This window comes from Cucurbita maxima, unplaced genomic scaffold (assembly GCF_002738345.1).
Source record: "Cucurbita maxima cultivar Rimu unplaced genomic scaffold, Cmax_1.0 Cma_Scf00015, whole genome shotgun sequence".
NCBI lineage: Eukaryota > Viridiplantae > Streptophyta > Magnoliopsida > Cucurbitales > Cucurbitaceae > Cucurbita > Cucurbita maxima.
The window spans coordinates 4,383,006-4,406,465 of record NW_019272031.1 but is presented as its reverse complement, the minus strand read 5'-3'; the positions used below and the strand labels follow the sequence as shown (position 1 = coordinate 4,406,465).

At 39.6% G+C, this 23,460-nt stretch overlaps 4 protein-coding genes and 1 long non-coding RNA gene across 6 annotated transcripts; 3 read left to right on the top strand and 2 right to left on the bottom strand.

Moving 5' to 3' along the window:
- The first annotated feature begins 1,440 nt into the window (after positions 1 to 1,440).
- LOC111490266 (WW domain-binding protein 11-like) lies at positions 1,441 to 7,063 on the top strand. Its single transcript, XM_023138834.1, has 9 exons — positions 1,441 to 1,722; positions 3,156 to 3,249; positions 3,378 to 3,463; positions 4,076 to 4,125; positions 4,232 to 4,301; positions 4,393 to 4,474; positions 4,572 to 4,981; positions 5,214 to 5,735; positions 6,446 to 7,063. Exons 1-9 carry the CDS (start codon positions 1,642 to 1,644, stop codon positions 6,662 to 6,664), a joined length of 1,614 nt encoding a protein of 537 aa, XP_022994602.1. The 5' UTR covers positions 1,441 to 1,641; the 3' UTR covers positions 6,665 to 7,063.
- LOC111490267 (AAA-ATPase At3g28580-like) lies at positions 7,019 to 16,181 on the bottom strand. 2 transcript variants are annotated; one of them, XR_002719525.1, is made up of 2 exons: positions 14,437 to 16,181; positions 7,019 to 7,106 (listed from the first exon to the last, which is right to left on the bottom strand). XR_002719525.1 is itself a non-coding variant. In XM_023138835.1 (1 exon), the coding sequence occupies exon 1, from the start codon at positions 16,091 to 16,093 to the stop codon at positions 14,516 to 14,518; it is 1,578 nt and encodes a 525-aa protein (XP_022994603.1). In that variant the 5' UTR covers positions 16,094 to 16,181; the 3' UTR covers positions 14,290 to 14,515. The 2 variants fall into 2 exon arrangements, 1 of the variants encoding a protein (XP_022994603.1); XM_023138835.1 differs by lacking the exon at positions 7,019 to 7,106 and having other exon boundaries at positions 14,290 to 16,181.
- On the top strand, positions 8,899 to 13,644 carry LOC111490255 (HIPL1 protein-like). The gene is made up of 7 exons (XM_023138811.1): positions 8,899 to 8,989; positions 9,062 to 9,219; positions 10,396 to 11,190; positions 11,280 to 11,496; positions 12,368 to 12,546; positions 12,633 to 12,874; positions 12,967 to 13,644. The coding sequence occupies exons 1-7, from the start codon at positions 8,899 to 8,901 to the stop codon at positions 13,358 to 13,360; spliced, it is 2,076 nt and encodes a 691-aa protein (XP_022994579.1). The 3' UTR covers positions 13,361 to 13,644.
- Positions 16,182 to 16,525: 344 nt separating the features above from the next.
- LOC111490336 lies at positions 16,526 to 20,193 on the top strand. The gene is made up of 2 exons (XR_002719548.1): positions 16,526 to 16,641; positions 20,155 to 20,193. It is a non-coding gene; the product is annotated as an uncharacterized LOC111490336 (long non-coding RNA).
- On the bottom strand, positions 17,396 to 22,050 carry LOC111490256 (hydroxyproline O-galactosyltransferase GALT6-like). The gene is made up of 7 exons (XM_023138812.1): positions 20,715 to 22,050; positions 19,793 to 20,025; positions 19,428 to 19,718; positions 19,204 to 19,332; positions 18,948 to 19,121; positions 17,906 to 18,013; positions 17,396 to 17,822 (listed from the first exon to the last, which is right to left on the bottom strand). Exons 1-7 carry the CDS (start codon positions 21,562 to 21,564, stop codon positions 17,613 to 17,615), a joined length of 1,995 nt encoding a protein of 664 aa, XP_022994580.1. The 5' UTR covers positions 21,565 to 22,050; the 3' UTR covers positions 17,396 to 17,612.
- Positions 22,051 to 23,460: the final 1,410 nt, after the last annotated feature.

The following is a 23,460-nucleotide window of genomic DNA, read 5'->3' as shown; positions in this document are numbered from 1 at the left end:
CCAATTTAGTTGAAATTTTTGTATGATTGCAAACCCAAAGTCAACAAATATAATGAAGAATTTTTTTTTTTTTTTTTTAATATTTCCCTCCTTTTCTATTTTATAATTTATATTTAAATATATAATTTATAAAACCTTTATTGTAAAAAAATAATTTTTTTTTAATTTTTTAAGTTTAAATTTGAGTTATATTCAAATTAGTTTTTGTAAAAAATAAAAAATTATATTTACGTTTTATTTTATTTATTAATTTAAAAAAAAAATTAAGTGTGATGGAGAGATTTGAATATTTGATATTTTATTCCGTAATATAGGATATAATATTAAGTCGGTTAAATTAATTTTTTTAAAAATAAAACAAATTATTATTTTATTTAAAATATAATGTTTTTAATAAAATAGCATTAAATTTTGCTTATAATGAAGACCGTGGTTGGAACTAAAAAATGGAGAGGATTCTACTCTGGGGAATGTTTCGTTCCCCTCTCTAGATGTAGGATCTTACAGTCTACCCATTTGATGACTTTGTTGTCATAGATGTGGGATTTTACAGTCTACCCCTTGAGAACCTAGCGTCTTTATTGCCCAACAGATGTTTGACTTTGATATTATTTGTAACGGTCAAACTCTACTGTTAGCAGAGATTGTTAGGAAGATGTTTCCACACCCTTATAAGAAATGCTTCGTTACCCTCTCCCAACCAATGTGAGATCTTACAATCCACCCCTATTGGGGACCCAACATCCTCGCTGGCACTCCGCCCGACATATAGCTTTAACACCATTTGTAACAATCCAAGTCTATTGCTAGCCGATATTGTTCGTTTTACTTGTTATGTATCATCGTCTGCCTCGTGATTTTGAAACACGTCTATCAGGGAGAGGTTTCCACAACCTTATAACAAATGTTTTGTTCCCCTCTTTAACCCACGTGGGATCTCACAATATTAAAGAAGAGCGAACAAAACGTGTCTCGAGAGGGAGGGGGAGGGGGCAAATTGCAAAGTAGTCTTATGAAATTTTTTTAGAGAATTGCAATTAATTAGCATAAAAAAAAAGTTAATCCCTAAAATGAAATTAATATTTTATATTTGTTGAGCCCAGAAAATCTCGAGGCCCAATAAGAGAAATGGCCCAGAAGGAAACCATATAATGGGCTAATGGGCTATAGATAACTATACTATATATTTTTTAATCTTAATATTAGATTAAAAAAAAAATACAAGAATTTAATATTTATTTAAATTATAGAGTTTTTTAAAAAATAATATTTAATTTCGTGTAAATTCTTGAATTTTAATATAATTAGTAAAATTAAGGCTTTTTTAAGGTAAAAATTGGATTTTCTCCATTCTTTATCCACACATATTAGAACGACATGTCGCATACTTACATCTGAAGACGATGCGTCGTTCATGTCGAATAAGACGCATTTCGGGGTTCAGAGGAAAAAGAGAGCGAGCTTCCATTGTCGCCCTGTCTCAGCCCCTCTCTCTCTCTCTCTCTCTGCCGCCCAAATTTCTGGTTTCCGCCTCGAGATTTTTCGTCTCCGAAGAAGAAGAACGGTCGCTGCAACAATTTTAAGAAGAAGAAGAAGAAGAATTGAAGGGATAAAGTTTGCGAGAGAAAGAGGAAGGGGAAGATGAAGACGACCAAAGGAGGTAAGGTGATGAACCCTACTGATGCTTATCGGAAGGAGCTTCGCAAGAAGGAATTGAAACGGGTAATTGTTTCTCAGACCATTAATTTTTGGATTTTCGCTCCTTAGTCAACTCCTTAGTACCACCAATTCATCTCATTGCTGCCTTCTTCATTCAAGCCTTGTTTTCGTTCATCCTTTTGTGTTGTTTGCCATAGTGCTGTGATTTCTATTTATCGCCTTCTCTTTTTGCTAGCAATTGAAATTGATTGGATACAGTAGCTCGGTTGGATGTATTTAGGGATTTGCCAATCCATTTCTGAAGGATTGTGCCTGCATTTAGATTGAGGGTTTTAGATAAGTGAGATATCACAAGATTCTTCTGTTAATTTTGCTTTACTTTTCGTTATTGTCCCAAAACTGTTGCATTTTGGAAGATTGGGACTGAATAGAGAATCTTCTTGTGTTGCAGAAAGTTAACTTTTAATGTAGCGAAACTGGATCAAAGTTTCTATCTCTGATATTCTTACTTCATTTATATTTCCTTTGAAAAGGGATATTTCATTATTGATAATGAAATTGAGAAGTTTATTGGGGTTTTCTTGTGGTAAGGAGTATGTAAAGAAGGAGATTACCTTCTCATTCATTGGAACATTGTCGGTATGTTCTTGGAGTTGCAGGGCCTAGATATTGTCACTAATTGATGGTTGACAACTAGAAATCAATTTTGAAGAAGTAGTATTTAACGGTCAAAGCTCACCCCACTCCACTAGTAGATATTGTCCGCTTTGACCCGTTATGTATATGTTAGGGAGAGGTTTCCACACTCTTATAAAGAATGTTTCGTTTCCCTCTCCAACCGATGTGGGATCTCACAATTCACCCCCTTCTGGGCTCAGCGTCCTCATTGACACTTGTTCTCCTCTCCAATCAATGTGGGATCTCACAATCCATTCCCCTTCAGGGCTCAACGTCCTCATTGGCACATCGCTTGGTACCTAGCTCTGATACCATTTGTAACAGCCAAGCCCATCGCTAGCAGATATTATCCGCTTTGATCTGTTACATATCGCAGTTAGCTTCACAGTTTTAAAACGTGTATGCTAGGGAGAGGTTTCCACACTCTACAAAGATTGTTTCATCCCCTCTCCAACCGATGTGGGATCTCGCAATCTACCCCCTTTGGGGTCTAGCGTCCTCCGACGTGGGATCTCACATAGTTCCCTTTTGGACTTATTTAACTTAGTATTAGAGTTAAGTAATAGTAAGCTCAGGTTTTGGAAAGATTCTTGGAATCATGACATTAAATTTAAGTTTGGTGCATTTATGGAATTTAGAACTTTGGAGGTTGAAGTTATTTGTGCATAAGAGGAAAAACTAAATCTGTTTATGAACCATGTAAATCCCCTTACAGGTTGCCTTTTTTTTCCGGTTATTAGTGTTTTTGTGATGTGATTGTCCATGATTGGATTCAAATAAATAACCTCTAATAACAACTGTTAATGTATGCGTACCAGAATAAGAAAGAGAGGAAAAAGGTAAGGGAGGTGGGAATTTTGAAGAAAGATCCTGATACAATAAAGGAGCAAATTCAAAAGTTGGAAATAATGAGTAAGTTGCAATCTTTATGAACTCTATTAACTTTCTTCAGCTTTCTTTGTTGATTTGAGAGGCCTATTTTCTTATCTTGGTTCCTCGTGATCAACATCAAGATGTTTATCTCTTTGGTTTTTATGCAGAGGCCGATGGCGCACTCGATAAGGCTAGAAAGCACAAGAAAAGGCAGTTGGAAGATACTCTTAATCTTGTATTAAAGAAGAGGAAGGTAATTTTGCATCTAATAACTTCTTGAGAGATTTCATCCATAAAAGTTATTTTGTGTAACAGCCCCAATTGGGCTAGCATATATTGTCCTCTTTGGGCTTCCCCTCAAAGTTTTTAAAACGCGTCTGCTAGGGAGAGGTTTCCACACTCTTAAAAAGAATGCTTCGTTTCCCTCTCCAATCAATTGGGAAACTCACAATCCACCCCCTTCAGGGCCCAGCGTCCTCGCTGACACTCGGTCCCCTCTCCTATCGACATGAGATCTCACAACCCACCCCCTTCGGGGCCCAACATCCTTGCTGACACTTGTTCCTCTCTCTAATCGATGTGGGATCTCACATTTGTTACTAAGATTTTAGACATAATTGTTATGGAGAGTGAGAACTGATCCCCTGTAATGTTATGATTATTTACTGAAACACACACATTCATGTTAACTTTACGTAAGTTTTTTTTCTGTTCCACCAATGGTCTTGTACTAGCGTTCTATGGCTATGTTACAACCACTATTCAAGCTAAGCATCCAATATATTCAACTTCGTGGTTTTCCTTTAGTTTGCACATTGACAGCAAGCCTTGATCCCAACAATCATCTTGCTACTCTCTTGGACAGGAATATGAAGAGAAGATGAAGGAAAAGGGTGAGGTCCCAGTTATGTTCAGGTATGAAAGGCTATCTTACACTTAAAGTGCTTTTGCTTTTCATGCTGTTAAATCCGAAAAATACTATGGTTTATATTCAAGCACTGTTTTTTTTGTCTCTGGTCAGTCATTTGGGACCTCCAAGAAGACGAACAGCTGAAGAGGAAGAAGAGAGAGCGAAACATCCAAATCCTGAAGTGAGCAAACTCTAATTGATTATCTGGCCATTTATATCTTTCCTTGCGTTGCGTTCCTGGATTTAAATTTGATACTTTTCTGCCATTTCAGGACTCTGTTTACTACCACCCCACACTAAATCCTACTGGAGCTCCACCACCTGGGAAGCCTCCAATGTTTAAATCATCAATCGGTAAGTTAACTTCCACTTCGATCTTGCAGTAAAGCAGAAATTTATGGGGGCGTTTTTATGATTTGATGTTTCACTGAATTTTTGTCTGAATACATAGGACCAAGAGCTCCTCTGTCTGATGCTTCTACAAGTGGTGTTGCATCATCCTCAAACATAGAGCCAGAGGATGTTCCCTTGGCTGTACCTCCACCTCCCCCACCCCCTCCTTTGCCAGAATCTGCTAACATGAGCTCTGCTGATGGTTCAGCTCCACCTGATTCTTTACCTCTACCTCCTCCTCCGCCGTTGCCACCTAAGCCTGTAACATCAAACATGGGTTTACAATCGTTGCCTCCACCACCTCCTGGACCTCCACCAAGGGAACAAGTTGCTGGTCGCCCTCCCTTTATGCTGCCTCCATCTTTGCAGCAGTCAACTATGATGCACCCTCCTGGATCCAGCGAAGGTGAAAAGGATAGAAGTCGGCCTGCATTTTTGGACGATTCAACCTCCAAGGGGCCAGCACAGGTAATCTCTTTGTTTAACTTCTCCTTCACATGGAATGGAACTGAAAGTGGCTGAGGCTCACTACACCATGTGAGATAAGTTAACTAGCCTGGGTCCTGGTTTCTTTACTTGACTTGTCTGTGCGTAGAAAAAAGCTATATGCATGTTGTATATGTTTAGTTACATGAGCTATAAGTACTTATCTATAATAACTGTTTGCAAGCTAACATTCTTATTGGTCTCCTTCATTTAGGTGCCGACTGCTCTCCCGCCACCTCCTCCCCCACCTGGGATGCCTCTAAAGTCTGCAAACGATCATTCTGAAGGCGTATCAGGTGATGAGGAGACAAATAATTTTTCAGTGGCTAACGACGTTTCTAAACTGGTTCCTCCACCTCCACCTCCAAGACCTCCTCCAGTACCTGGGCCTTCATTGATACCAACCTTGCATCCCGATATATTACCCCCTGGAATTTCTCGATTCCCCCCACCTCCACCTCTGCCAGATATGCGGCCAACATTATCTCAACCTGGACTCCCGCTCCCACCCGGAATGATGGTCCCGTTAATGGCAAGGCCTCCATTTGGGCCTCCCCTTGGACCTCCACCCATGATGAGACCACCTCTTCCTCCTGGCCCTCCTCCCACTTTTCATGAGGATGACCATAACCTACTTATGCCACCTGTCCCTCAAAAGCCCTCGTATGTTAAATCTGCTGCGTCGACTGTTGTTAAGCGTCCACTAGCTCAGCATACTCCAGAACTTACAGCAATGGTAAGATGTCTTAATATGCTTGTCTGGTGCAATTTGACTCTAAAAATGTGCTGTCATTGATACTAGGAATGCTAGGGTACACCATTGCCATCGCATAGTACCACAAACTTCCCCTTCATTAGCGAGTTTAATATAAAATATTCCAAGCTGGCAGCTGTTGTATATGGCTGGCAAGCTCTCAGGGAATGGATACTATTTGCTAAAGATGACAAGGAAATATATTACAAGAAGATAACTATAACTTATAATTAGCCACCTACTTAAACTAAACTGATTATATTTATAATTGGTTGTCTGCTTTCGTAGTTTGAATCTTTGATTTCAACCCAACTTAAGTAAAATTTCTTTAATAACTTCATTATTAGCTAAGAGCATTTAGAAGAAGGTACATATTTTGAAATGTATCACAAAAAGGGAGTGAATTGGGGGCTGGTCAAGGGCAATTCATGCCTGAAAAAGGAATTTTCGTGCGGGAACCCCTTGACAAATGTTCAAGCTACCTGAGTATGGAGGTGAGGATAAAATTATGATGTTCTTACTAGACATGAAATTTATAGGTTGAGATGTGTTTGTCTAAGCAGTTCTACCTAAACCAACATGTAGCTTTGGTCCATAGCACTTGGGAATTAGAAAGCTTCACTGTACAATTTATCTTATTCTGCTCTAACCTCAGGAATATATTGCAAACTTATACTATGTCACTTATTCAGGTTCCGGCATCAGTGAGAGTAAGAAGAGAGATTGCAGCACCGAAAGCGAAACCGAAGCCTTCCCCATCAACTGCAGCAGCACCATCCATTCGCACAGCTTCTATTTTAGGGAAACCGGAGTTGGTCAGCTCCTCATCAGCCCCAAAGAAACAGTGTATTGATGACTCATATATGGCTTTCTTGGAGGACATGAAAGCCCTCGGCGCTCTTGATGGATGAGACGTTGAACCAGTTTATATTGGAAGAAAGGATGAGAAACAAATGGCTTGTACGAACTTACTTGAATCGGTTCACTCTATAGATGGTCGAACTGTCTTCGAGCTCTAAAGAAACCGAACTGAGGGCAGATTTGGGGATCATCATTGCCTCTGTCTCTTCAAGGTTTGCTTTGCCGCATCGTATGAGGGTAGCATATACCAGCATTAGTGGTACTGCTGCATTTCTTGATAGGGGCATTAACTTAGGCCTTGTATTGTGTCATGTAGACAGTCTTATACTTTGGAAAAATTGGAAATTGTTCATCAGATTCTATTTCGAATGGATGCCATGCTAATTTTACCCTTACTTTCTGGGGCTTGCTACTGACGGTTGTCAAGGAAACTTGGCCTCGTTATTTCATTGAAGCAATTGAAGCAGCTCTGGATTTCTCTCTTAAATCTATCTGTTAAGATAAACAATTCAGTTCAGATAAAAATTAGAGAATTTATTTTTCAGATTTGATACATTTGAGTGAATTCTTTTCAAATCAATATTTTTTTTTTGGATTCTTTTCTTTGATCACCCAAAGGAAAATGAAAAACTCACACGTTCCACACAAGTACATAAGTCCACAGTCGAGGTGTTGAACTAACGTGCAAGGAGCATACTTGGTGTGGTGTTTTTTGTCGTTTTTACACTCGAGTCTATGGTTAGACCAAGTGGAGTCAAGTCTTATATCGCTCTTTGTATCCAACATGTTTAACACATAGGTTAGTGTTTAGATCGAGGGGTGTCAGTCTAATAGACTTTGGTTCGAGGTGAGTTTATTACAACATGTTCATTAATGTGACCTGGCCAGATAATCCTACCCCTAATATAATTGGCTAGAATTAACTTACCCTTTCAACTTGCCTACAGCATGAACGAATCACCATTAGCTCATCATCACGATCTTACTTGGACTTTCACCAAAAGAAAAAAGTAAAGATCACTAACGTTAGTGCCGAATAAAAAATTGTTGGGTCACCTCTCAAACCTTCCAAATGGCATAGAATATAGACTTATTTTCATACCAGATTTGAATCGGTAATACGAGGATTTTCAGTCCCCTGCTCTACTAACTGATAACTGAGCGATACCGGCCATTTCCTTTTCAGTTTAGGTATTGTTTCTCCAATGATCGTAGTGAACTAGATCAGAATCATTCTCAACGAGTCCATAAGAAGTGATCCCATTTTTTAAATTTTGGATTCTTTTGTTTAATCTGAAACAAGTGCATGTGGACAAATTATGAATAACAATCACAATAATTCTACTAAAACGTGCTGTATGAATGAGAAACACAAACTAGAATTGGTATTAGCGAAACCGATGAAGAAAACAATCCTAGAGAGACAATGGCCGTTTAGACCAAGAAAGTTTGAGGTAATAACACGCTGTGATACCCTTAAATGTTATGGGTCATACACGTGCTACACCGATGTATTCAACGAGTCTATAGCCTTGGTCGACAAGCACAAGTAATCTTTAAAATTTCATTGTGATGAAGATAGATCATTGTAATTGTTGGTCTTTAATGAAGAATTCTTAATAAGTGCGAGTCATCAACTCAGATTGACTACGCCCTTAGTCTTTGTACCGACCCGTCATTGCAATTCTTGTTTTCCCCGTTAATAAATCCAAGTGGGTTCCTCTAAAATTTGAAACTTTTGTCCTTTCGGTTCACTTTTTGGTGGAGTTAGGTTCGGAAACCATTGATTGGAGATATGGCGACGAATTTCAATTCAACGGTAGCCTTATCCGACTTGAATTACTTTCGCAGAACCAGTGGGTTTCTCAACAATCGTATTCAATTCGACAGCAAATGCAAGTAAAGTCAACGAAACAGGTTTTCAATATCCATTAAAAGAAGCTCTGATATATTTGACCTATAATATTCATATGATTCGAAGGAAACATGTCGAGATCTTGAAGGGGATCCAAAGGGGTTTGTAATGTATCATTTCTTGACACAGACAGTGCGTTTTGAAGATGGGATTAAACAAAGTCTAAGGGTATGAGATTTTGAAGTCAGTCATGGCCACCATGTTGTCTTTTCTTTTAGCTTGAAATGCTGTCTGACAGCCCTTTTAGACTATTTACAATCTTTCTACCGTATGTCCTGGTTTTCCTGAGCTTATCCCAAGGGATGGACTGAAGAACATCTCTTTCCCTCTCTCTCTCTAGCTCTCTCTGTTCTTCATCTATTTGGGGCTATGGGGCGTTTCATTGGGTTCATCCTCTTCCTCTGTGGGCTTCTGCTGCTTGTTCATCCTACAGTTTCACTTCCCTTGTGCTCTGATTCAAGTAGGTTCTTGTTCTTCTCTTTTACTTGGTTTAGTGTTTACTAATTCTACTGAAAACCCTTTTTCTCTGTAGCGGCGCCCTCTACTTTGAACTCTACATTGGAGTTTTGTCCTTATAAGGGGAGTGTTTGCTGCAACTCTACACAAGATGGAGATATACAGAGACAATTCCAAGGGATGAACATTTCTGATCCTGCCTGTTCTTCCCTTGTTAAATCCATTGTCTGTGCGGTAAGCCTGGTTGATCCCTAAAACAACATATATTAATGCTTAGTTAGTAGCCTGTTTGCTTGAGGCTTTTGTGGAGGTTCTATAGGAACTATGTCATGATATGATAATAGCTAAATGATTTCTAAAGAGAAGTTGGTTTCTGCTATCTCTCTTTTCACCTGTTCTTCAACTGCACACACCGCCCGGTGACTGGCTCTGATACCATTTGTAACAGCCCAAGCCCACTGCTAGCAGATATTGTCCGTTTTGGCTCGTTACGTATTGCTGTCAACCTCACGGTTTTCAAACGCGTCTGAGAGGTTTGCACACCCTCATAAAGAATGCTTTATTCCTTTATCCACCTGATGTGAGATCTCACAATCCACCCTCCATGAGAAACCAGCGTCCTCGCTGGCACACTGCCTGGTGATCGGCTCTGATACCGTTTGTAACAGCTCAAGCCCACCGTTGTGGTCTCAGTTGGAGATGGGATTACACGTGTTTATGGATTGAATGAAACTTTATCGACAAAGAATACTTTTTTTAGGCCAAGAGGTTGAGAGCGAGATCTCGAATCAAATTATTGGTCTTATGATATATCTCAATATAGAGGATGAGAACAAAGATCAGTATTTATTTATAAACTCTCTAGGTGTAGATATTGTCCGCTTTGGCTCGTTATGTATCATCATCAGCCTCACGGTTTTAAAACGCGTCTACTAGGGAGATGTTTCCGCACTCTTATATGGAATGCTTCGTTCTCCTCTTCAATCGATGTGGGATCTCACAATCCACCCCTATTGGGGACCCAGCGTCCTCACTGACAAATCTCCTAGAACCGAATCTGATACCATTTGTAATAGTTCAAGTCCACCACTAGTAGATATTGTCCGCTTTGGATCATTACATATCACCGTTAGCCTCACTGTTTTAAAATGCGTCTGTTAGAGAGAGGTTTCCACAGCCTTATAAGTAATGTTTCGTTCCCCTCTCCAACTGACGTAGGATCTCACATTCTAGTATTTCTACATTTGTTTACGGTAAGGATTCACCTTAGCGTAATAACCTGATATGGACATTAGTTTATATGGTAGACTGATTGGACTTGTTTCATGATCATCTTGGATACTTATTACTTGTGGTATCTGTATCTCTAACCTTAATACAAATTTGTCTTCCTTCTTATCATATCTACAGAGGTGTGATCCATTTTCGGGAGATCTATATATAGTCAATTCCACGCCTAGATCAGTTCCTCTTCTTTGCAACTCAACTTCAGAAAATTCACCACAATCCAACCAAGCAGCCACTGACTTCTGCTCTACAGTATGGGATACATGCCAAAATATCACCATTGTCAACTCCCCCTTTGCCCCTTCTTTACAGGGTCGAGCGGGAGTACCGACTAACTCGAGTACTAGCAAGCTCTCGGATCTCTGGCTGTCGAAAACCGACTTTTGCAATGCATTTGGAGGATCATCCACTGAAGAATCAGTCTGCTTTGTTGGTGAACCTGTTTCCCTTAACAATACCAAACTTCCTAGCCCTCCAGATGGCCTATGTCTTGAGAAAATTGGAAATGGATCTTACCTGAACATGGTGGCTCATCCTGATGGATCTAATCGTGCATTCTTCTCTAACCAAGCAGGCAAGGTTTGGTTAGCCACTATTCCCGAGATGGGGTCAGGAGGAATGTTGGAGCTTGACGAATCAAAACCGTTCGTAGATTTAACCGATGTAGTTAACTTAGATACTCAATTTGGCATGATGGGGCTTGCATTTCATCCAAATTTTGCACAAAATGGAAGGTTTTTTGCTTCTTTCAATTGTGACAAAGTTAAGTGGCCAGGGTGTTCTGGAAGATGTTCTTGTAATTCTGACGTTAATTGTGATCCTTCTAAACTACCATCTGATAGCGGATCCCAACCATGTCAGCATCAAAGTGTTGTTGCAGAGTACACTGTAAACGGCAGTGCATCCCAGCCTTCATTGGTATAAATCTCTAAACACTTAGCTTATTTTTGAATGCTTTCTGGGTTTAAGCTTGTGGGATCAAATGGAATATCAATTCTTGTTTTCAGGCAACAACTGCAAAACCAACAGAAGTGAGAAGAATAATCACAATTGGTCTTCCTTTTACCTCTCGTCATGCAGGACAGATACTCTTTGGGGAAGATGGTTACCTTTACTTCATGATGGGCGATGGCGGCGGTCAAGGTGGTGATCCTTACAACTTTTCCCAGAACAAGAAGTCGTTGCTTGGAAAGATTATGAGGCTTGATATCAATAACATTCCAAGTAAGTCATAACATACCATTGTGGAGGTCCGTGATTCATAACATGGTATCAGAGTCATGCCCTTTAACTTAGCCATGCAGTGTCGAACAAAGGAATTGCTAGCCTTGTAGTCAAAAGTGACTCAAGTGTCGAACAAAGGGTGTACTTTGTTTGAAGGCTCCAAAGAAAGAAGTCGAGCCTCGATTAAGGGGAGACTGTTCGAGGGCTACATAGGCCTAAGGGGACTCTATAGTGTACTTTATTTGAGGGGAGGATTGTTGAGGGTTGTTGGGAGGGAGTCTCACATCGGCTAATTAAGGGGATGGTCATGAGTGAGTTTATAAGTAAGGAATACATCTCCATTAGTATGAGGGCTTTTGGAGAAACCAAAAGCAAAGCCATGAGAGCTTATGCTCAAAGTGGACAATATCATACCATTGTGGAGGGCCGTAATTCCTAACATGGTATCAGAGTCATGCCCTTTAACTTAGCCATGTCAATAGAATCCTCAAGTATCGAACAAAGAAATTGCTAGCCTCGAAGTAAGTGTCGAACAAAGGGCGTACTTTGTTCGAGGGCTTCAAAGAAAGGAGTCGAGCCTCAATTAAAGGGAGGCTGTTTGAGGGGTACATAGGCCTCCGGGGAGGTTCTATGGTGTATTTTATTCGAGGGGAGGATTGTTGAGGGTTATTGGGAGGGAGACCCACATTGGCTAATTAAGGGGACGATTCTGGGTTTACAAGTAAGGAATACATCTCTATTGGTACGAGGAAACCAAAAGCAAAGCCATAAGAGCTTATGCTCAAAGTGGACAATATCATACCATTGACTGTTCTCCGATAAATTCAAACACGTGAGTCCCCTCATACTGTTCTCATTTTTGTATGTACAGGTTCAGAAGACATTAATAAACTTGATCTATGGGGAAACTATTCTATTCCTAAAGACAACCCATTTGTTGAAGATCAAAGTGCACTGCCAGAGATATGGGCTTACGGATTGAGAAATCCCTGGCGCTGCAGTTTCGATTCAGAAAGACCTTCCTACTTCATGTGTGGAGATGTTGGGCAGGTTTGATATCCCACTTACATTAGAATGTTTATAATGCTACTCATTTTGAACAACACTTCAAATAATTGCTATACCTGTACTTACAGGATCGATTCGAAGAGGTGAACATCATCTCAAAGGGTGGAAACTATGGCTGGAGTGTTTATGAGGGTCCTCTTTTGTTTGTTCCAAATTCATCCCCTAAAGAATCCACACCTATAGATTCCATAAATCCAATCTTTCCTGTGATGGGCTACAACCATTCTACCATAAACAAGAACACAGGTTCAGCATCGATAACGGGGGGTTATTTCTATCGGTCTAACACTGATCCGTGTTTGTACGGAAGGTACGTATGTTTGTATGCATTCATAGTCTCTGAAATGACATTGTTCAGGACAATGCAAGTATTCATAGGCTCAATGTGTTCTTATTGAGCAGGTACTTGTATGCAGATTTGTATGCTTCTGCTATTTGGGCAGGAACCGAAACCCCAAAGAACAGTGGGAACTTTACCACAAATGATATTCCTTTCAGTTGTGCTCCTGATTCTCCCATACCTTGTAGTTCCACTCCAGGAAGCCCTCTTCCAGCTTTGGGCTATGTCTTTTCATTTGGTGAGGACAATGACAAGGACATTTACGTTCTAACTAGCAGCGGTGTCTACAGGTTCGTCCCGCCAAGTCGTTGTAAATACACTTGCTCGTTGGAAAACGTAACAACAACAGTTGGAAGCTTGAGTCCAACGCCGTCACCTCCGTCTCATGCTAGTCGGTCAACGAACTCATGGAGCAGCCTGGTGCTCCTACTGCTGCTGCTTTTCACTTGTAGCTGATTACATGGTTGATATGGAAGGGCACTGGTATGTACTAATGGAAAGAAATCTGCTATTTTTCTTCTTTCTTTGGTTTCTACCACTGTTTTGAGTTTATCATAATTTAGTTGTTGTGTGAGATAGTGTTCTGGTTGGGATTTTGGAACAGGTTTTTTTTTTGGTGAAGCTCTTAATTGTTGTTGTGGAACCTACAGAATGTATTATGTATAAGGCATCCACATCATAATAGAATCACCCTCAAGATTTGCTCCAATAAGAAGTACTTCGTGCATTGTTATGGTTTAGACCTTGTCTTTAGTCAATAGAGGTTTAAAATTTTAAATATTACCATATCTCGGACACTTCTTTGTTCTCCCTAATATAAGTTGGGATCTACGCGTAAGAATGTACGGTGTGAAGCATAGTTGTGAGATCACACATCGGTGAGAAGTGGAAAAAAACATTGTTTGTTTATAAGAGTGTGGAAACCTCTCCATGGTGAATGCATTTTAAAACTTTGAGGGGAAGTCTGGGCAAGAATGTGGAAACCTTTTAGAAGTTCAAAGATGATAATATCTGCTAGCTGCGGTGGCTTGAGTGAGAAGGTGGAAAGCTATTGGAAGCCCAAAGATAACAATTGATGAAGTTTTCGGAGGAAAATGAAACTACTTTTTTCAAGAACTATTATGAAATAGTGTAGTTTGACAAGCTAGTACAAGGTGGTTGAATAAAGTTGGATGAAACTTTATTAGACACTATGATAGGTAAATACAAGATACTGATTCAAATCTAATTGAGCTAGTCGATTGGTTGGTTTGATCAATGGTTTTGTTATTTTTTTTACTATGTTTGAAGTTTTCTCCTCGTCAATTTCAGGTCAATCAATTCATGTTACGAAGCCTTCTAAATTGAAAATCTTAAATTGATGCATACTAACATGTCGATATTGAGCAATGCACAATCATGTATATAATCTCACAACCAAGTGCCTAAATTCATCTCGAAATTATATTTCTTAATATATTTATATCATAAGACACTAAATCCCAAACTTAACCAAATCAACATATAGATAGATAGAAGAAGAAAACTCTAACCATTTTCCTTCTTCATTGCTCATCACCATTTTCTTGCCTTGCTCCGCAAGCCAAAGTCCAGACCAATCAGTCCACACCTTCAAGAACAGCTATTGATTTTGGACTCTTTTGATTTTTCTGCCCGTTTCTCTTCCTTCGTTGACTCAATCTCCGCCGCGCGCTTCAGCTCTTCCAGGCTACGAATCAACCTACGAAGCGAATTCTCAGCGGCTTCTTGCCGGGACTTCGGCATGAGATTCTCTGCAACATCCGCCGGCGTGATTTTTGCTTCTTTGATAAGCTCTTGAATCTCCTCAAAAAGCTCATGTGTTTCGATATTCAAGTAGTTCTTAGACAGTACTTTGAAGGCTTCAAAGGTGCAGTAAGAGAGCTCAATGTGTTTGTCCATTCGTCCACTTCGAATCAACGCTGGATCGAGCTTCTCCACGTGATTTGTGGTGAAAACGATCAGCCTCTCTCCGCCGCACGCCGACCAAATTCCGTCGATGAAATTCAGCAATCCAGACAGAGTCACTCTGCTTTTCACCTCTTCTTCTTCTTTCTTCAAATGTTCCTTAATTAACTTCTCTTTCTCTTTCACTTTCTCCTCATCTTTCGAGCTTTCTTCCTTCTTGATTTTCCTCTGCCCTGTGAGTTCCAGTGAACAATCGATGTCTTCGATAACGATTATCGATTTACTCGTCGTTTCAATTAGAAGCTTCCGAAGCTCTGTATTGTCCTTCACCGCAGTTAATTCCAAATCGTAAACGTCATAGTTGAGCAAATTTGCCATGGCGGCTATCATCGTCGATTTCCCCGTCCCTGGCGGGCCGTACAGAAGGTAGCCTCGTTTCCAAGCTTTGCCGATTCGAGCGTAATAATCTTTGCTTTCCCTAAATGTGAGTAAATCTTCCACAATCTCGTGCTTCTTCTCTGGATCCATGGCGATTGTATCAAAGTTAGCAGGATGCTCGAAGTACACTTCGCTCCACATCGTCGATTGCCGGTGAATCGTCAATCGATTTCCAGTTCCATTAGTGTACAGCTTCCTCTGCCTTCGATTCACTTTGATTTCTCTCCCTTCCTTCAGTACATGCTTCAAATACGATTCAGTTACAAGGTTTCGATGCTTCTTGTGAAATTTAAGTTGGTAGTATCTCCGATCGGGCTCTGGATACAGAGAGGTAGATTTCTTTGCCGATCCAGAGATTTTGCTCAAAGTCCACCAGAATTCGGCGTTTTCATATTCATCGGTAATTCTTTCGTACTCGTCTATATTCAGTGAGAAATTGTTCTTGTTATCCCCGACCTCGGCTTTGAGTCTTTTCGCATCATCCGAAAGTTTAGTGCTCAGATAAGATTCAACCGCTGCGAAGGCTTTGCTTCGATTGAGGCGTTCGCCAACGAATTCGTAGATTGCGATTCGAACGTACGGATTAGGATAGATGTAATCGATGAACTTGTTTAAATATCTATGGAGATATTGGCGGAGGTCGTGAGGGCAGTACTGGCGGATGATCGTCCACGTGAACATGATCGTCGCGAGTGTAGAGCTTGTAGATGCCAAAAGCTCTATCGTCGGCGGCCTCCTTCTGACTATCGCTCTGCTGTCGCGGCCGTCAGAGTCGTTGGAATTCGAGGTTCCATTCTTCTTCGACCTTGTAGAAGTGAAATCCATGGAGTTACGGTATGTAAGCAGTGGAACGAGAAGGAAGAAGAAGAAGAAGAAGACGACGAGTTGGAAATTTTGGACAGTGTGAAGGAAAACATTAAGCGCCACAATTTTATAGACAAATTAGCGACGTCATTACCTAATTGTGACACGTGTCATCCTCCGATTAGTGGCACTGCTTTTCGTTGACTCGTTGAAGTCTTTTATTATCGAATGTGTGTGTACATATATATATATATATATATATATATATATATATATATATATATATATATATATATATATTATTTACACACTATTTATTATTATTTTTTTTCATCAGGTTCGATTTGGGTTGACTCAGTTTTTCTCTTTGAACTCGTTCGATTCGATTTCCAAGAAAATAACTTAACCCAACCCTATATTCTATGTAACATAACCTAGTTCATAAGGGTTGGGTTGGTCGGGTTTTTGGACTGACACCTCTAAAAATTGTCACATCAGATATTGTCTAGTATGTTTCGTTACATATCACCATCAATCTTACGATTTTAAAACGTGTCAACTTGGGAGAGGTTTTCACACCCTTATTAGGTTATAAGGAATGATTTGTTCCCCTCTTTAATCGATGTGAGATCTCATAAAATCCACATTGAGCTCAACGTCCTCACTCGCACACAACCACCTGCTATTTGGCTCTGATACCTTTTGTAATAGTATAAGCCCACATCCTCACTATTTGGCTCTGACACCTTTTGCAATAGTCTAAGTCCACATCCTTACTCTTGCACTGCCTGTGGTTTGGCTCTGATATCTTTTGTAACAGTCCAAGCTCACCAATATTAGATATTGTCTTCTATGACCTGTTACATACCCCCTATGATTTTAAAACACGTCTACAAGTGAGAAATTTACACACTTTTATAAAGAATGTCTATTTTAATTCGCGTAGGATCTCATACATTGTTACAATGTCATGTGTTTTACATTTTTTAAGAAAAGATTAAAAAACAAAAACAAACTTTTTTTAAATTATTTTTTTAGCCCTTAAAATATTAAATATTAAAAGTAGATAACGACAGATAGAAACACATAAAAAGTATTGTCCATGTTGCGAGAAATTGTCCTTTCCCTCTTATTTATTTATTATTTTATTTTATTGTTTTTGTAAGCTGCATTCAACAATATTTTTAAAATAAACCTATTTTAATTTTAAAATTAATTTTTTAAGTTTAAGGGTATTTTTGAAATAAAATCAATAGATACTTTTATTAAAACGGTATTTTTATTAATTTAGGCATTTTTATTAATTTAGTCCTAAGATAAAGAGAGCTCAGAAATAATGAATTTGATATTTGGAATATTTTCTTCTCTACATGAACTAAAAAAATTACCTAAAACCGAGGCTCGAGACAAAATACAAGGGCAGGATTCACGCTCGGGTGCAAGCAGCAGTCAAAAAAATGGTGTTGACTGCAGGTAACAACGAGGGCCGAACATCAGTTCCGTTCGGTTCGGTGCGGTTCGGTCGGTTTCGTGTTCATCATCATCTCATGTTGCAACACTCGGGTTTCACTCGTCTCTGTAATTTGTTCCAGAGGCAAATCATTTGTCTGGGAGACTGGTAATGAGCTGTGTGATACTCTTCTATGCATCCAAACTGGCAAAACTTGAAACTGTGCACATATTTCACTGCTTTTGAGCTGTTGAATTGCTCCACCCACATCCCCATACTCACATCTTCCATCTTAAATAACTGTCAAAAAAACAACACATCTTTTGAATACATGTTTTATGCAAAAAACTCGAGCTCGAGCTGCTCGTAAAAATCAAACATACCCTTAATTTACGTCTCTCAAAGTTTGATATCACAAAACGAGCAATGTCAGAAGACACGATGTACCCCGGTCCATTTGCGTAAGGTGGATAATCTTCTTCTGGCCATTCCTGAAACATAAGATAACGAGTCTATGTTGATTGATTTGTCTCGACAGATAAAAACGTGTCTTTGCAAGCATCTAGATGTGAGATCCTAGATCGGTTGGAGAGAGAAACGAAATATTTTTTTACAAGGGTGTGGAAACCTCTCCCTAGCATATGCATTTTAAAAACCTTGAGGGGAAGCCCGGGAAAGCCCAAAGAGGACAATATTTGCTAGGGTTTTTGACCCGTTACAAATGGTATCAGAGCCAGATACCGAGTGGTGTGTCAGCGAGGATGTTGAGCCCCAAAGGGGGTGTGGATTGTGAGATCCCACATCGGTTGGAGAGTGGAACAAAACATTTTTTATAAGGGTGTGAAAACCTCTCCCTAGCATACGCGTTTTAAAAACCTTGAGGGGAAAGCCCAAAAAGAACAATTATTTGTTAGCGGTAGGTTTGACACGTTACAAATGGTATTAGAGCCTCAGAGCCAGATACCGAGCGGTGTGCCAGCGAGGACACTGGGTCCCAAAGGGGGTGGGATTGTGAGATCACACATCGGTTGGAGAGTGAAACGAAACATTCTTTATAAGAGTGTGGAAACCTCTCCCTAGCATACACGTTTTAAAACCTTGAGGGAAAGCCCCGGAAAACCCAAAGAGGACAATATCTGTTAGTGTTGGGTTTAACCTGTTACAAATGGTATCAGCACCAAAAACCAAGTGGTGTGCCAGCGAGGACGCTGGGCTCCAAAGAGGAGTGGATTATGAGATCCCACATAAGTTGGAGAGTGTTACGAAACATTCTTTATAAGGGTGTGGAAACCTTTCCCTAGCATACACGTTTTAAAACCTTGAGGGAGAGCCCGGAAAGGAAAGCCCAAAGATGACAATATCTACAAGCAGTGGGATTGAGTTGTTACACTAGATATACAAGGTCAAGATATACACGAAACTTACCTCGTACGTGACAGCCCATTTCCCGTAGCGCAGGGGCTTGTGGTAGTAATTTATGTTGCCAATGTAAACGCTACCAGCTCGAGCTACACTCCTAACTTCATTCATAACCGAATCTACTTTTACAAACGTATCGTCGTCACATTTCATAATATATTTTGCAGACACAGCACGAACCTACGTAAACAATATCGAATTCACAGGATTAATCACGAGACGACTTTTATTCGTATCAATATTTCAGCTAAAAAGAACTCACCCCATATTCACAGATGGCCACAGTTTTCAAAACCACAAGGTCATAGTTATCCATGTAAGGAACTATGACTATATCACCAAAAAACTCGGCTTCTTTCTTCAACTCGATGTTTACTTCTTTTCGTGCATGCTGCATAGATATGAACTCGGAATGGTTATAATCAATGTAACGATGCAGATTAATGTGAACTCGAACGAGAAAGAACTGTTCTTGTTGTTACTTACAAGTGCTACGAAGAATCGAGCTACAATCCTTGACGACTTAATAAGTTTATGCTGCATCCAAGACTTCCTTACAGCCATCCGCTCGGCGAAATGGTTGCCAGCAGAGAGAATGCCAATGAAAAGATCTACTTCGCCATCAGGAAGAAGCGGTGCTTGCCACCTTCTCGACTTCTCGAGGTGCTGCTGAGGCGCGAAACTAGGATGTGATCTTGGCAAAGAAGCAGCCAACACAGACTGAACATCAATGTCTCCAATGGCGGATAGTCCAGTGGCGTCTTCAAGGGCAAATCCCTGTAAAAAAACCATTAGAGAAGGAAGAAAAAACGTTCGGTAAATGTATCGGTATCGATCATTTCTTTACTCACAGTTCGATAAGGGAACGAAATAACATGTTTCCCATCAACAGTGACATGGTACCCTTCAAATCCTGCACTAAGCGTTAGAACAAAGAGCTTGTCTTCAGCAAAAGGAAAAGGCCAGTCTATATCCATTCTTTTTGTTCGACCAATGAGTCGGTTCAACCACCACGTTGCCTTCGACTGCTCTGAGTGCCCCTCGTCGTCTCTCATCCACTTTTCACATTTCACCTGGCCATCAACTGTAGAAATCTTAAGAATTACGCAAATTGGTAACAGCTCAAGCCTACAACTAACAGATATTTGTCCTCCTTGAGCTATCCCTTTCGAGTTTTACCTCAAGGTATTTAAAACGCGTCTACTAGGGGAAGGTTTTCACACCCTTATAAAGAATGCTTCGTTCTCTCTCCTCCCCAACCGATATAGGGTCTCACAATTGGACATGAGACGGTGTACCAACACAAACACTGGGCTCCGAAGGGAGTGGACTAGGAGGGTCCCACATCGATTAGAGAACGAGTGCCAGCAAGGACGTTGAACCCTGAAGGGAGGTGGATTGTGAGATCCCACATCGGTTGGGAAGGAGAAAGAAGCATTCTTTATAACAGTATGTAAACCTTCCCCCTAGCAAACGCGTTTTAAAAGGGATGCCCAAAGCTGACAATAGCTTGGGTCGTTACATATATCACGACTCAGCATTCTCTAAGAACGATATCCATAATGCTCTCAACAACCAAGCAGAATTCAACAATACATTGTAATGATAAACAGACTAAATGAAACAGAACACAATAACAGGAGCCTAATGATCACAAAAACATCATCAAAAGACCAAACTCTAGCAAAATCAATGTTTTGTTCATATGAATTCAGCAAAATCCAATGCTCTAGCAAGCTACAAACCTACAAAAGATATCAATATTCACAATACCTGTCTCTTCATTGGCCTTCGACTTCCAGCCTTCGCATCGAACCGCCGAGCCCCATTGCATCCTGTAACAAGTATTCAGTTCAATCACAGGCCTCCCACTCCAATCCCCTTTCAATCTTGGATTGAAATGCAAAATCCTTGGAGGATCTTCACCCTCCACAGTGTTCAAGCCCTGCAACTCCAATATAAACTGTGAAACCATCACAGATTCTTCACCATTTCTCACCATAGTTATCTGAGGATCATATTCTGGATGAGCAACTCTCGGCTTACCCACAAGCGTTATGTGCGAACCCAACGTGAGCCCACAGGGCAGCAACATAACACCACCATGAGCTAAAAACTCAGCCCCAGATAAAGAAATTGAATGTGGGCAAGAGGAGTTTGATTCTTTTTCAGCCTTCTTCTTCGCTATATGATGAATCTTTCCAGATTCAAGTTCATCCCAGAATTTCTTCCCCACCTCGGAAGCAATCTTTGCAGACCTGTAGAACTCAGAAATCGCATCTTCAAGCCCTGATTCGAACGCCTCCGTTTCCAAAGCCAAACCAGAAATGATTTTATTGAACTGAGTTAGTCGACTTGGAGTCGGCTGTAATGAATTTCTAGATATATTCTCCAAAGGGCGAGATGGGGCTTCTCGTTCTTCCAAATCTTCCTCGCTCTCAAGCGGAGGAGGCCGAGATAAAGAATCTGGAGAAACTACGCCGGACCCAACTCGGAAAACAAGAGGAATCTCTAAAGAAACAAGAAGGAGATACAGAAATCCGATGAACAGAAGTATTTGAATCGATCTCTGTCTCGTTAACGAGACGATCATATCGACTTTCTCCGATTTGGGTCTCTTCATTTCTAGTTTGAAGGTAGGGATTTACAGAGATACCCCACCTTCAACTCCCGGAAAAGAAAGAACAACAATCTTCCTTAAAGAAGAACTTGAAATCGATTGGATTAATCGAAAACCCTCGATCGTTAACTGTTCTTCTTCGTTCTTTTAGGGGAAAAGAAACCCAGATGAACAGTTAACGCGATTCTAAACAGAAATCTCTCAAAATTTTGCGAAATCGAAAGAGACCCAACACTCAAAATGCTCTTAAAAATGAAATCAAAGAAGAAAATGGGGAAAGAACTCGGGTCCGATGAATATAAGCGCGTAAGAATGGTGTTGAAGTCGGTGAAGAAGATGAAGGAAAATGAATGGTTGAATAGAATAATGGGGTTTGATTTTTAAATGCGTGAAGAATAATGATGAAAACTTTTGAAAGAAAAAGCAATGGCTTTCCAACGGAAACAGATGGAATCTTCTTCCAATGAGAATTTGAAAATGAGAGGAGGTGGACTTGGTCTCAGTCAGCTTTCTATATAGTGTTGTTTCCACCCAACGGCTCCTCCTCGTCGCTTTCCTTCACTCTTTTTCTTGTTTTTGTTGCCTTCTATGCCCCCTTTTGCTTCTTTTTTGTGCCGTTTGGTGAACTTCTTTCATTCCATCTATTCATTTGTTTCAAAAAGTTTCGATTTCTAGTTCAAATTCGCTTACCCAACTTAGTGAAATATGAACGGATTTGAGCTTGTTGGGTCTAATCAATGTTTGACTAAGAATACTATGAAATATAACCGGGTTTTGTTTCTTTTGAGTTTAAAGATATGTGGAATAAGAGAGTTCATCTGTTTGACTGTTACACTAGTAGAGCTTACCCAACTGAGTTCAAGAATGAAATATGAATGGATTTGAGCTTGTCCGGGTCTAACCTGTGTTTGACTAAGGGGTTTTTGTTTCTTTTGAGTTTAAAAATATGTGGAGTAAGAAAGTTCATCTATTTGTAGAAGAGAGAGACATAAATGAACTGAGAGGAATAATAAGAGTGATACTAAATATAGAATGACTTAGAAATGCTTAAAAAAAAATTGGAAGTTAATATCTATATAACAAAGTGCACCTTCTTTTTCAGTAACTTAACCGTAAGAACTCTAAACTTAAGCATATTTTCTTTGGAGTACTCGTTTTAGTCCATGGGAGATAGTCTTTACTTTAAGAAGCTAGGACGCTTGGCCTCAAAAGGGGTAGATTGTGAGATCTCACATCGATTAGAGAGAGAAATAAGTGTCAATGAGGCTGTTAACTTCGAACTAGGAGTGGATTGTGAGATCCCATATTGATTGAAGAGAGAAACGAGTGTCATCAAAGACACTAGCCTCAAAAGGGAGTAAATTGTGAGACCTCACATCAGTTAGAGAGGGGAATGAAGCATTCATACACGTTTTTTAAAACTTTGAGGAGAAATCCGAAAAGAAAACTCAAAGACACAATATTTGTTGGGGAGACTTGAGCGGTCATTAAATATATATATAAATATATATAATAATTAAAAAAAAAAAAACTCATGAAATGAATATGAAGAAAAAAGACAAAATAGAATATTGAGTAAAGTAATTAAACGTTAGTATTATTGGAAAATCTTATGGGTTAGGCTAATCTAATAATATATATTTATAATATATAAATATATAAATATATAAATATATAAATAAAAGAAGGTGAGTAGAAAAGGGTTGTTTGGAAACAGGGTTGGGGAAACCAATAATATGAGGTTTTGTTGGATGTGGTTGTCATTTGGCACATCTTAGGACGAGAAAGACAGCCAACCAAACAAGAATATCAAATGATTATGTTATTTATTTATTTATTTATTTATTTATTTATTAATAATATTTATATTTAATAGTAATAAATAGGAATATTCTTCTC